Source organism: Eupeodes corollae, chromosome 1, assembly GCF_945859685.1.
Source record: "Eupeodes corollae chromosome 1, idEupCoro1.1, whole genome shotgun sequence".
Taxonomy (NCBI): domain Eukaryota; kingdom Metazoa; phylum Arthropoda; class Insecta; order Diptera; family Syrphidae; genus Eupeodes; species Eupeodes corollae.
This window is the reverse complement of record NC_079147.1, coordinates 223,435,008-223,448,428: the sequence shown is the minus strand read 5'-3', so window position 1 is coordinate 223,448,428 and position 13,421 is coordinate 223,435,008. Positions and strand designations below refer to the sequence as shown.

General features: G+C 36.0%; 1 protein-coding gene across 1 annotated transcript in view; it reads left to right on the top strand.

Annotated features, from left to right (window-relative positions):
- The window catches only part of LOC129940098 (RNA-binding protein 33), a 42,493-nt gene extending 33,009 nt beyond the window's left edge, over positions 1-9,484 (top strand). The window contains exon 4 of the mRNA XM_056048337.1: positions 7,824-9,484. Within this exon, the coding sequence (XP_055904312.1) occupies positions 7,824-9,294 (1,471 nt within the window). The 3' untranslated portion in view covers positions 9,295-9,484. The remainder of the gene's footprint in view (positions 1-7,823) is intronic.
- The last annotated feature ends 3,937 nt before the right edge of the window (positions 9,485-13,421 follow it).

The following is a 13,421-nucleotide window of genomic DNA, read 5'->3' as shown; positions in this document are numbered from 1 at the left end:
ATACATACATTTATATTCTTTTTAATAAATCGCTGCGATCCTTAATTCTTATAGAACTTTGGAAAAAATCTTACATAACTGAAAAAATTGACTATATCTTCTCTTACTAAGGCTTTTGATAAATTGTGCCATAAGACATTATTTACCAAAATGAAGCCCCCAAGTTTTAACGACAAATATGTTATGTTGGTTTTTACTTATGTAACAGATCGTATGGCTTCATATTTAGGGATTTGAGGTCATCACAATGTAACATCACACTGGCGTGCCTCAAGGAAGCCACTTAGGGCCTTTACTTTTAATTTTATATGTTAACGATTTACCTTCGATTTTGAAACACTCGTCTGCTTTAATCTACGCTCATGTTAGACAAATGTTTGTAATGTACAACCTCTATTTTGACGACTACTTATGTCTATAAGATGATCGGAATACTTTTCCCGATGGTGCAGTTTAAATAAACATTTAAAAAGAAAACATGGTGTTTTGTCGTCAATTATGAATAAGTCTTCTTTTAGTAGACTAAACTCTGTATTTTCTCTGACCTAGTCATTATTTTTGACTCAAAATTAACTTTTACAGAGTATCATGGTTATATAATTAAAAAAGCCAATAATGCACTGGTATTTATAAATAAGCCCTCTATTAAAGCTCAATATAGATGTCAATATAATATATTCATATTCAGCTACCTTAAAATTACCAAATGATATGAAAAATTCAGGTTGACCTGTTTATATTTTTTAATTAACTTAAAGTAGTCTGGTTTGTGTGGTGTGAGATGTGCATTAGCCAATCGATAAATTCAAATTAAAGTAGGTTTCAACATTTAGATAAAAAAGAACTGGATTTACATATATTTGTTAAATCTAAATCATAGACAGACTTTTCACAAAACAGGGTTAAAATGTATCCAAAATAAGTATCATATAATAAATACCAACATTTTTAGACTCGTTGTAAGTTTATAGCTTATACAGAGTTAAGTGCAAGAGGTGCACTAAATTCCACAGTCACACTTACTTAATTACAATGCAACTCTTCCGTCATCTAATGTATAATGAAAAATATTATGATACTACATAATTTTTAAGTATGTGTACTTTTGGCACACTTTGGTTACACACGTTATACTGTAATTATTTTTGTAAGTGTCATAATTTTATGCTCTGTTAATATATAATAATTATAGATATGAACTTACATACATGTGAATGAAACCTATTTTAAGTGTGCACATTATGTTGATTGGTTAATATATTTAAGGTTTTAAATACCAAATATAATATGTTTTTTGTTTTTATGATTGTTTTTTATTTTTAATTTATGTTTTTTTTTGTATACATAATTATTTATAATTTAGAATACGTTAAAAAATTGATGCAATTTAAGTAATGGAACTCAGATTAAAAGTATTTCATGGAAATAAAAATCCATTTCCAAGAAACATCGATGTTCAAACTGTTAAATTAGGAAAAGATCTTTTAAGTATCATAGTCCAGGTACATGAACGATGCGTTCATTGAAAAAGTTAAAAAGTTATAGACGACGTAATGTCATATTATTCTTTAGTACACATTTTTTTGTCACGTCCACTTTAAGGTAGGTTTTTTTTACAAAACAAAATATTTTTGGACTAATACTCTGGATTTTACTTTAATCAAGTTGCATATTGAACAGATGCCCAATAATATTTAATAAACAGCCTCTAGATTTTAAGATTAAGCTGACAAGGTGGGGAGAGTCATGAAAAAAGCTTTTAGAATTCGCAATACGATTATTCTTTGTCTTCTACTTCTATCAACAAAGTTTTATGAAGGCTAGTACCTCAACTGGAGATTGGGTTCTAACCCCAGTGGAAAATTGTTGGGCGCAGCAAACGCGAGAGACGGGGGGGGGGGGAGAGGTGTTTCCACTAAGGCACCTCTCCTTATCCAGACGGCAGTGGACGAATTCTCAAGATGGAATGATCGGTGGAGTCTACAGTCCAGTAAGGTTGAATTACTTAGTGAACACCTTATAGGGCTTTTACGACTTATTATCCTATAAGTAGCGGTTCAGCGGGCTCCAGATCCTTGGAGTTATACTAAGGTTCTGGCCCTCCAGGTTGGGGGTTCTGCAATCGGGGTGACTTCCTTGGTGCAAAGCACCAACAAGCCCTAAAATACGGACGGATTTACTGTAGACAACCCGAGCAAACGAAATAAGGACAAGGAACTTCGGATCTGTAAATGTTAGGTCCCACAACAGACCACATGCAGCCGAACAATTAGCGGAAGGTCTAAATTGCTGCAAGGCAGATATGTATTACCGCCATCCAAGAAATGCGATAGGATGGACCGGGTAAACGCAAACTAAAAGACTGCGATGTATACTACGGCGACTGCTACCGAGAACAAAGACAGCGTCTATTTGGGTGTGGATTTGTTGTTGGAACTAGACTCAGGCAAAAAGTCTTGAGTTTCAACAGTGTGATCGAGCGCATCACTACAATCCGCATCAAGGCTAAATTCGCACATAAGCCTAATATGAGCGCATGCCGTAACAGAGGAGAAAGATGAAGACGCCAAAGACTTATTCGTCGAGCTCTTGGACAAGACTTATGAGCAGTGAACTGGCTATGACTTTGAAATTGTCTTAGAAGATTTTAACGCCAAGCTAGGAAGTGAAGACATCTTTGGTAGCACAAACGTGAGATATAGACTGCAGGACACCACCTCCGACAACGGATTCAGATTGATCGATTTCGCTGCGGGGCGCGACGTTCTGGTAGCTAGTACTCAGTTCACACAACTCAATATCCACAAGGGAACATGGAAATCTCCTGATCAATCAACCATCAAAAAGATTGACCACATTGCGATCGACGCACGACACTTCTCCAGTATCCAGGATATCCGAACATTCCGAGAGGCCAACATTGACTCGGACCACTACCTCGTTGTAGCCAAGGTGCGGCTACGGATATCGCGGTCCAAGCCAAAACAAGGAAGTACTGTAAGCAATTTCTACGTTAGACGGCTACAATCGCAAGAGATTGCCATGTCCTTTTCCAAATGAGTCTCTAATAACCTCTTAAGGAGTCCTATGCTAAAACCAGTGGCAACATTGCCTTGCAGCCATCAAAGGTGCCGCCTGGTTGGATGACTAATGCTGGCAAGCGCAAGCACCTAAACAACAGGCATACAAAACGGCGCTGCTAGCGATCACTAGGAGCAGAAGAGGAAAGAGCAGCACCGGCTTCTTCGATGGAAAAAAGGGAGCATGAGAAGCGCGCGGTTGAGGACATAAAACGATGACACAACAGGAATGGATTCGTTAATTGTATCAAAAGGTAAATTATTCAAAGCAGCAGGCTATGACTTGGTAGGAAGCACGCAACAACTCATCTGAAAAATATGATTGGAAGAAAGCATGCCCGATGAGTGGAATCTTAGCACATAAGATCCTTTCCGCCGTATTATGTGAACGTCTGAAGCTGTTCGTCAACAACCTGATAGGTCCTTATCAGTGTGGCTTCAGACCAGGAAATTAAACTATCGACCAAATATTCACACTACGGCAGATCTTGGAAAAAAACCCAGGAACTTAAGATCGATACCCACCACCTCTTTATCGATTTTAAAGCCGCGTATGACAGCATCTATAAGGAAGAGCTCTACAGAGCAATGTCTAGTTTTGGCAAATGAAGATTGAAGTATGCATGCCTCACTATTTTGGTGGGAATAGATCTTACCAATGCATTTGATGTCAAAAAAGGTTTTAGACAAAGTGAGGCAGTGTCATGCGACTTCTTCAATATCGTTCTGGAAATAATTGTGCAAAAATCGACCCTCAACACTAGAGGCACAATCTTCCAAAGGTCCATCCAACCACTCGGATACGCAGATAATATTAACATAATTGGAAAATCAAAGCGTCATGTCAGTGGAGCGTTTTTGAGCATTGCGACGGAAGCGAAGAAGATGGGTTTAGTGATCAATGAGGTCAAGACCAAGTATATGCTGTCATCAAAAAAAGACATTGCACAACGACGTCTTGGACAAAACGTCACCATGGACAGCTATAACTTCGAGGAGTTGTCTTAACACGGACAACGACATCATCTAAAATCACCATTTTTAAGACAAGACACTCATCATCCCGGTTCTCATTTATGGCGCTGAGGCCTGGACCCTGTCAAAGAAAGATGAGAACGTCTTAGGATGCTACGAGAGAAAAATTTTTCGGGTCATTTTTGGTCCCGTAAGCATTGGTGAAGAATAGAGGAGAAAATATAACGACGAACTGTACGGGCTGTACAGCGGGCGCTCCAGCCCGGTAGGTCTTCGAATCCAATCCCGAGGGACGGCACAGTAGAGGAGGACCGCGACTCAGGTGGCTTACTCAGGTGGGTGAAAACCTCAACCAACTTGGCGTGTGAAACTGGAGACAGCTAGCTAAGGGACCAAGGTGGCTGGAGACGCATGTTGGTTGAGGCCCTGGTCCGCTCCGGACTGTAGCGCCACCTTAAGTAAGTAAGTAAGTAAGACAGGTTAATTTCAATATTAAGTCCATCCATTCCAAAACTCAAAACGTTTTTTTTACGATTCTTTCATTGTATTTTAATTGTGGGTGTCTCTGGGTAGGGTTAAAATCCGCTTCATAAATAACCTGAACAATTTTTCTACCCGATCAAATTTGTTGATCACCAAATTAGTTTAACGCTTAGCATAATTAACCTAGCGGCTTCGGTATTGAAAAATATCGATTATTCGAGAAACTGATATTAGGATTATGAAAATACATATATCGACCAAAATGAGATAATTGTGCTTTTGGACATCACTAGTTTCAAGTCTAAGTGTTTATTGAATCATAGGTATTGATTGATGGTTATCCCAAGATATTTGTAATTATTTACGATTTAAAGGTACCAGACACATGATTCCAGTTGAAATTGCTAGAAATTTGGCGAAATCAGTTAAAAGAAAAAAAATGCAAAACCGTTCCAAATTTCAAGTGAATCAGTTGCAAACATTTCTGAAGTATAAGATGGGCAAACTTAAATAAGGCAGTTTTGAAATAAGCACGTTTTAAGTTCTTTGTGATACCTTTATACAAAAATTTGAAAACCGAGCACTAGAAAGTTTTTCCAAGCCATAATATTTTCACACAACATTATTGAGATTTCTGAACACTTTAAGATACAAAAAATCAGTTTTTCCAAAATTCTAAGGTGGCCCTTAACTAGAAATGTTAATAAATTATCAATAAATAATTATAATTTTAGCAAAATAAATATTTATCATTAGTCTAAATATTCGATTTCTTCCGTTGCTGTAAGGTAGTATTATAACTCCGAATATTTTGTTTTTGGCTCATGTTTTAAAGATCTTTAAAAAGGATCCGGTGAAACAGGGAACATTTATATTGTCTAATGCATAAATCGGTAATAGTTACGTGAGCTGTTTTTGACATGTAGAAACAACTATATAAATCCATTTTGAAATGTATTGTTGCAGTAATTGTTTAACTTGACCAAATCAAGATTGATTACAAAAAAGCACGTCATATTTCCAAAATTTATGAAAATCTTAAATGTTTAGAAATGTTTTTTGAAAAACATGCAGATAGTTCTTTGTATGTACATATATTTTTAAGTTTTAAATATTACACAAACTTTTTCAACTTTTAACTTTAGTGTGAAACATTGATAGGTGTTCCCTAAGGCGGCACTTTAGGTCCATTACTTTTTGCTTTATTTATTGATGAAAATTGTGTTTTACAAGTGAAAGTCTTTCTTTACGCTGATGGCTTGGTATTATTGGCTGACAACAATTTCACTTTGCAGTTGCAAATAAACAGGCTGAATACCTTTTCCGAGAAATAGAAGTTAGTCATTACAAATAAGACTAAGGTGATGATCTTTGAAGAGCAAACAAAGAGAAGGCAGCCCAAACAATATTGGTCATTGAATAATATAAATTTTGAAAACGCCCAAGAATTGTAGTACCTGGGTGTTTTAGTTTTAATTAGGTACTCATAACCTAATTTTTTCAAAGAACTCTAAACAAAAAAGCTGGGAGGCCAAACTGGCCCATAATTTAGAGTAACCAGGATTATTATTAACCAGGATATCGATCTCACGTCAAAATGTCGTGTTTTGTATGCAACTATCAAGGTATGTACATATATACTTTGGTGCCAAATCTTTGGTTTTGTGTTTTTTGTGGTGTTTGAAACGGTTTGGAGATATTTCTCCAACCGCTTGTCCAGACAGCCTTATTCAACGCCAAACTATACCATTTTTATGAAGTCTCCAATAATTCTTCTATACATAGAAAATCTAAAAGCGAACTATATGATTATTTGATAAGATTGATGAACAAAGTGGAATAAGTCTTCACAAGAGAATCATGTTAAGAATTTTGCAAGGAAACGGTTCTTCATTCAAGGAATGGAATGAAATAGCCAATTCCCATGAAGTTGATCTATGACTTAAGGAGTCAAACTTTAATGAATGGCAGGGCATGTTTTCAGATGTCACCAGCTGTCTTTCAAAACCTATTTCAACAACGAATTCTCTGTGAAAGCTATTAGCTTAATTTTTAGAGCACGTTTTGAAGTAAGAATTATTATTATTATTAACAAAAAATATTGTACAGAAAAGAATCTTTTTAACTATCTATTAAAATAGTATAGTTTTACCTTATCTAGGTTTAAACTATGACAGCTTCAAAAATACGGCTGCTTAAATAGCCTAAATGAGTTCTATTAATGGGAAAACCTGTATGCACATTGTTAGAATATATCTGCTAATATTTTATATGTCCTGAAAATTCATAACCTTAATCTAAAAAAAAAATGGTCCACCTATTTTCAAATAATTGAATCACCAAAACATCATTTAACAATCCAAAAATGTAATAGTTATTAAATTATAAAATTTTGTATAAGATTAAAAATGAATCTATCTATTATTCTATGTGAGGTACTTACCGTTAATATGGTTTTTTTTTTAAAAATTGTGTTTGGGAAAATGCTGACTATATCTGAAAGTAAAGAATTGGAAATTATTTTAACGCATCCAAAAGTTAAGGTGATACAAAATTAAATTAAAAATAAATTTTAAACAGATTAATTTTATTTTAAATCTTAATAGCTGTGTTTTGATTTAAGATCGAAATCATTATAATTGTTAGTTTAATTACGATGGTTGTAGTTCACCGATGCACAGGCTTCTAAATATGCTTATAAGAGACAAATTCTTATCCCTTTATGCACTTTGACTATCTTATACCGAAAACTTTATGAAATATAAACAAAAGTGAAGCTTGACGTTTCTATCTGAATATTTGCAAGAAAAACAAAAAACTTCAAGTCTTTTTTTTAGCATCCAAACCCAACGTCAACAAGCAAAGCAAATATTTACCTTCCTCCATCCATGACCCTGCAAATTAAATTTGCCAAAGACTAACTCAAACGAACGTGTGGTATTAAAAAGGTGGCAACTTCCGAGATCAAGTCATAATTGCACCCAATCGTATTATTTCTTTCATTCCATTCAATTGATACCCATCATGCAACATACTTTTCTATATACATTCCAAGATGCCTGTCATATAGCTTCATCATCCACATTCAGCGTTAAGTCATTTATAGTTATCTAATCAAATTGATTCACTCGTATACTCGATGCGGTATGATGTTTGCATTTAGAAAGCGAAACACGTTTCAGTGCATTTTTTGTTGGTTAAATTTTTGCATTATTTGATTATTTCTTCTTAATAACTTAACTGAAGATGAGACGAAATAATTTCAATTATGTATTTTTATTTCAGGTCTGCTGAACAACAACAACAACAGCAACATCAACATCACCATCAACTCCAACACTCTTACCATGGTCCATCACCAGTGATCGTTCCGTCAACAGCTGCACCAGTAGAGCCTGTTTCATACTCCCATGACATGACTTATGATGGAGTTCTTCAACCAGAAATGCATCCACATCCATCATACAATCATCAACATCAACATGAACAACAACAACAACAGGAACCAGCGCAGTACCAAATTAACAATGGAATTCGTGAGTCAAATGCTCAGCAACACGTGTATGGACTTCCTCCGGATGTGCTCTTCCAGTCTCAAAAAGACATTGAGTATGCAAAGCCAGCGGAAAACTACGGACCACCACCATTGGAGTACTTCAAGAAGGAGCCATACTCCCAAAGAGATTTTTCTCAAGATAACACAGCTCCAAAAACAAGAACAACCCCAGAGTCAAGCTATCAAGGGGAGACCAGTTATTCTGATCAAATAAAATCTATCGACTATCAGAGTGGTCCCTCACATCAACTTGATTCAAGTTCATCGAATTCACAAACGTCATATCGTCAAAAAGTCAAAGCACATGAGTCCGCTTTAAGCTATGGATATGACAATCAGGTTGACCAACTTAGTAAAAGCACAACTGAACCAAAAACCTACTTTTCAAAGCAACAAACCGATTTCAAATACAACCAAGCATCGTCGGCTGAAGAGAATAAAATTCCAGCCATAAGCGATGGCTACCAAGATTTTCCAGCACCATCAGCCCCCTCCGAAACCCAAACGTATTATTTGAACCATCTCAAGGCAATCAAGGCCGTTCATCATGCCGAAAGCGTGAGCAAGCCTGCCATTATCTATGGCCCTCCGGACACAATTGGCAAGGAACCTCAGATTGAATATGGCGCACCCGATGCTCCATTCCGTCGACCAGTAGCCCAATCGAACCAAGACGTCTATGCCCCTCGACGACCTTCATCTGCAGGTCGATCTTATGGAAAGTCTTTTGCTGTCAGCTTCCCCTATCCTCCATCGTTTGTCAGCTTCACTACAGAAAAGTCTTCTGCTGTTGCTACTGGGAAGTCATTAAAGGATTTCGATTCTTCAGCAAATAATGACGTTAACCCATGGCGACCAATTGTGAGCCCTTTACCGAAAACCCAATACCGTTCATTTGGACAAATATCAGAATCCACTGATAGTCATCAACCTATTCCCGACTTCTTCCACACTCGCAGAGCTAAAAGTCTTCTTGATTCATATATTCCAAGCTGGTTGGTAGCCCGAATGCAAGAACAACATGCACGTCAAGGTCTAGAAAGTCCGTCTACTCAAGCCGAAGACGCCTACAACACAATTTCATATTCTTCACAGGAAAATGTCAATGGTAATCATTTTAAGCGATCTATCCCAAAGAAAAAGGATCATCAAAAGAAGAAAGTTCAAGCTTCGAATGAAGAAATGACTGCCATGGAATAAGCAGCAGAGATTTATGTTTACAATCCTCTTGAGGATTAACTTTTGGTGTCTGACAAGTTCAATTTTTAAGACTAAGCTTTTGATTATATTTTATACAAAAATGTTTAATATTTATTATTTTTTTCCTACACCAGTGCTAGAGATAACATTGATTTTTCATTTTTTATTTTAATGTTTTGATATTTTTTAAGTTAACATGTAAATAGTTTTAAGGTAAATAAATGTTTTATACTTTTTTATACATAATTTTGTAGCGTCGAATTAATCCTTAGGGTTGACTTTATGTAGCTTTTTTATTATTGAATTTTAGAGGCATATTCATTGAAAGGTATTGATTTTTTTTTTAACGTGTGGATTTCAATCTGGCAATACTTTTTTCGGAGTTGACCTTTTTGGCAGCTGTCACTTGATTTATGCTTAGTTTGGTTTGCTATTTCATAATAAATAGATTTACTCGTTAACAACTTTAGCAACTCGTTCCAAATTTGTTAAAAAATTATAGTTCGGGTTTGCGCTGCGCTACGAAATAATAAACTTATTAAAGGAAAGTTTTGATAAGCCCATTATCTGTCATCATGGAGGACCTGGGGAGTGGCCTCGAAGATCGTGCGATTTAACACCGATGGACTATTTTTTGTAGATCTATGTGAAATCACTTGTCTACTCAGATAAGCCCGAGACAATTGACCATTTGGAAGAGTAAGAAACTTTGCCGCGCGTTAAAGCTGACATACGGTTCCGATTCCTGCAAAAAGTGGTGAAAGATTAGGGCTCTCGGCTGGAATTTATTTGAGATATTCGCGGCAGCCATTTTATCGAAATAATTTTATATATATATAAACCAAAATCTAAATTTTTGGACATATATTAAATCATATGCGTTTTATTTTTCTTGAAAGCTACAAGTCTAGAAATGAACACCCTTTATAAACTTCGGAACATGTTTTTACTGTTTATAAAGCCATATTATGAATGAATTCAAAAATGTAAAATATTCAAGTATGCCGCTTGTACCACTTTTGTTTCGGAACTAAAAAAAAACGGGTGGGCCACATACATTTTTTTAAAGCTGCAACCCTTTAAATTTTGCAACAATTACAGCCTTCTAAGAAAGAGCAAACATTCTTATTAATAATGGAACAAAATGTGGTTCAAGTTACTGTCCCAGCTGGTTTCGTTGTCACTCCAATTTTCAAGATCTTGTTGATGGTTTCAGTCTGTAGATCATACGAGTATATTGGACGAATGATATTGGCCTAAAGTGCTGTAAGCGTTTTTGGATTGTTGACATAACATCGGTTTTTCACGAATCCCGAAAATAAAAAGATTTAAGATTAAATAGCGCCCACCGTAGACCGAAACGTTGTTTCTCGAAGAAAATATCAAGCTACTACATTTTCAGATTATAACACAGTCCTTAACTGTCTAAACAAAGAACTAAAAATGAATCAGTGAATCAAAAATGATTCACTTAGTAGATTTATGAAATGTCTGAAGTCTGACGACGACGCGACGGGTGCTCCTATCGAATACATTTAATGAAACGCACCAAACCCGCCAGTAAAATTTCAAGATTACAAATGTATCGAAAGGCCGAAACAAAAGGCTTATATTTTTTGCTGAACATTTCGCCATTCCCATAAATACGTCTACAGATCACTCACTTAACATTTGTTGATAGGAAACGACGAAATTCGAAATTCGAATTCGAGGAAGATCTGGACGGTGAGAAATCAAGTTTAGGCTATGGAGTTCCCCTCTGAATTTTAATATTGCACTGATTTGATATACTGTGATCGACCAGGAAATAGGTCTTTTTTCCAAAAAGTGGTTACGTTTACTGTGGTAAGCTCTTTATTATAATGATTCCGCTTCCTCAGTAAACTGATCGTACATTTTGTTTCCAAATTTTCATCAACAAAGCATCAAATTTCGATCTAAGCGAAGAAAGGTTATCTTCAGTTGATCTTGAAAAAGTTGTTGAGCAATCGTTCGCCATTCTCACCTACGCATGCTCCTTTGGAATTAATAATGTGACGGAATCCTGATTTCTCCCATCTCCATAATTCTTGCCACATACATAATTAAAGTGTAATTTGAGAGTATCCAAGAAAAAGGGGCTGTTCCTGTTTCTGAGTACAGCATATTACTTGGGTGTCGTACTCAGCAACCTTAAGTGGAACTTTTTCATTGCATCAAATGACATGCTTCCCCACACTTTCGCTCCGTAAAAAAGAATTGCAGTTGCGGTTGCTTGAAAAACTTTGTATTAAGCAATATGTGAAACGACATTTCTCAAAGAACAGCTTCTCCAAACATTACGCATTGCACGCTTAGCTTCTGCTACTTTTGCTCGGAGGTGTCTATCGAGATTCTGGTTCGAGGTAACTATTTCTACGACTTCTTCTTGAAGAGTCCATTTTTCCCGATCAAGAGTAACTTCCTCCAACTATTTTTAAGATCATTATTTTGAACTTTGATAAATAAACTGGTAGATTCCAGATTTTGCAATAGCACTGAAGCATATTCATCATCAGCTGCATTCCGTCTTTAGAATCGGCCAGGAAGACTATATCGTCAGCATACATTAGACCAGGAATAGATTTTCTACTAACCAATGAACCGCCTCTCTCTGAGTTTGTTACATGGTTTAGGTATAGACTGAAGAAGTTGTTGAAGTTGTTTTTATCCCACACTCGTGCCACGTTTTTTGTATACATTGCTTTTACTGCTATTATTTGTAGAAGAGAGCTTCCCTAGGAATAGAGTAGAATGCTGCCCGAAAGTTGACGAAAAAGGCAAACAGCTTTTTGCCATTCTTCTTGTAGATTTCGGTTATATTTATTAAAACAAATATTTGATCGATTGTTGAATGATTTTTTCTGAACCCTGCTTGAAACTCAGTCAAAATGTCTTTGGTTTCAATCTAATTGGTTAATCTAGTATCAATACAGAAATAAAAAGCTTTGTCGCAGTGTTTAAAAATGAAATGACCCTGTAATAGTGGCCTTTTTTTGCAATGATTGCTGATCGAAAACTCAAGGGAGTGTTGGTCGTCTCAAACATTTTTTTGAACTCGACAGTAAGGTTTATGTACAAATTTTGCGGGTAAGATGTTTATAAAATTCAAAAGGTATTCTGTCCTAACCAGGAGCTTTGCCATTTTTAGAGGTTTGTAAAGCTATACTCCAACTTTGAATAGAGCAAATGGAGCATCAAGAATTTCATCGACTTTTAAAGGGGTTGCATATTAAATTGGAGGCGATATTTCAGTTGTGTTAGCAAGACTTGAAAATTGTGTTTTAAGAAGGTCTATGTGCAGAGCTGCAAGCATTGAAGTCGTCTTTCCACTCAAAAGCTTCACTGCTCTCCAGAAATCAGTTTTTAGAATTGTTTATTGTTTCAATTTTTCTGAAGTCGAAATTTCGTTTTTAAAGCTTACAAAGCTCTTTGTATTTTTTATTTGCAGATGCATAGAGGACTTTAAAGTTTATGTTGTCTAACGTTCTGAGTAACTTTAAGTACGCAAAAGAAAGATTTCTTGCTGCCACACACTTTCTATTGAACCACTTTTGCTTATTTGTAATGACCTTTCCTTTAAACGTTTTTTGACAAGCTGCATTTTTTATGAAAGTGAGGAGTGTGTCTAGGTCCGGGTTCTCTGGAACTTCTGTGGCTACCAGCAAATATTTCTGTCTGCTTATACTGCACTGAAAAATGTCTGTGTTGTGACAATTCCGAATACTTATTCCGAGTAATAATTCCGATCCATCAATTTGAATATTGGAATACAAATATTTTCTTATAGTCCAAGTAAATCGAATCTGGTAGAAAAGACACTTGAAGAAAAACAATCATGAACGGTACGACGACAATTATTCGGAATAATTCGAAAGCCGCAAAGAAGTGTCGTAAGACCCACCTTGTATTCTTAACTTCCCATAGGATAACTTCCTGTAATTATACGATTTGTCGAATTGAAAATGTTGACATTTCTCGAAGTTTCAAGGTCTCTAGAGTCGAAATACAAGATTTTTAGATAGATGTCTGTTCATGCGTGTGTACGTACATTCGTACGTCCGTACGCGTCCATACGCTCGCGACGTTTTCTTCGTCAACCATAGCTC